Source organism: Penaeus monodon, chromosome 19, assembly GCF_015228065.2.
Source record: "Penaeus monodon isolate SGIC_2016 chromosome 19, NSTDA_Pmon_1, whole genome shotgun sequence".
NCBI classification, from domain to species: Eukaryota; Metazoa; Arthropoda; class Malacostraca; order Decapoda; family Penaeidae; genus Penaeus; species Penaeus monodon.
Window position 1 is genome coordinate 16,587,878 of NC_051404.1, and position 1,150 is coordinate 16,589,027.

At 32.3% G+C, this 1,150-nt stretch overlaps 1 protein-coding gene across 1 annotated transcript in view; it reads right to left on the bottom strand.

Annotated features, from left to right (window-relative positions):
* The window catches only part of LOC119585100 (importin subunit beta-1-like), a gene marked incomplete in the record, with an annotated part of 14,590 nt that overhangs the window by 7,817 nt on the left and 5,623 nt on the right, over positions 1–1,150 (bottom strand). Inside the window, 2 exon segments of the mRNA XM_037933728.1 lie at positions 28–210; positions 454–512. Of these exon segments, the coding sequence (XP_037789656.1) occupies positions 28–210; positions 454–512 (242 nt within the window).

Here is a 1,150-nt window from a genome sequence, read left to right on the forward strand (position 1 = left end):
ATGCACTAACACCACAATCATTCTTACATTAGCCTTAACGTAGTCCCTGACATCTGGTGGAAATGCCAGCCACCGCTGTTGATACTGTACTTTAACTTTGGGATCATTGGAAGCTAATGTGTTTTTCAGCTGAATACCCGCGGCCATTCGGGCCACGGTGGAATTTCCTCCATGGTGCAATACATCACTCAGTACTTTCACATATTCCGGCTGTAAAATAAAGAAAATTTTATAAGATCCTTAACATTCATATACAGGATCATATATAATTTTAAAAACTTGGGCAATACACTTGAGGAAAACAAACTAATTAATCTTTTAGTTTAAAATAGATTAAATCTTTTGTAAGTAAGAGAAAAAACCTTTGTAAGATACATCAGTCATATTAATCAAGAACAAATCTTGACAAATCTATATGCCTTAAAGTTTATTTCACTATGCTAAGAGACTTACCAAATTTGATTGTGCTGCCTGCTCTAGATAATTTAATGCAGTTTCTAACTCAGTTTTATCTGAAAATAAACAAAGCTTTTACTATCAACCTTTATATAGACATTATCACTATAAACTGATATTTATCTAACTTAAGTCACCAATGGATATAGAATGAGTCAAACTCATAAAGCCTACATCTTGGAATTACCAATAACACTAAAATGCAATACATACAAGTTTCATAACTATTACCACATAAGAACCAAACCACTAAATGTGGCTTCCAAGTCAACAAATAATTTTTTTTCTTGTGAAGGACTAAATTAAGGTAATTAAATTGAAGAATGATGAAGAAATAAAATTGAAATATCATTTATAAACATGAGCATTAACTGATGTAAGTGGATGCCAAGAAAAAGATGGATGTGGGGACACGTTACTGTAATTGCATGAAAGTGTGCAGACAAGAGTGAAAAAATATTCCTCTTAATGTGTTTGCAAGGTTGAATAGAGAAGTATGAATAGATATTGTGGTTCCATGTATGCAAAGCAAGCATGCAAGCAAAAATACCTAGTGTGAATTATACAAGTAGCTATTACTAATGTTAATCAATTAGTTGCACATGTGAAACACTGTGCATTTCTTGTATGTGTAAATGAACATTTCCAGTTAGATGTACATTTTCTATGCACACAATGTTCCTTTGTACGAGGA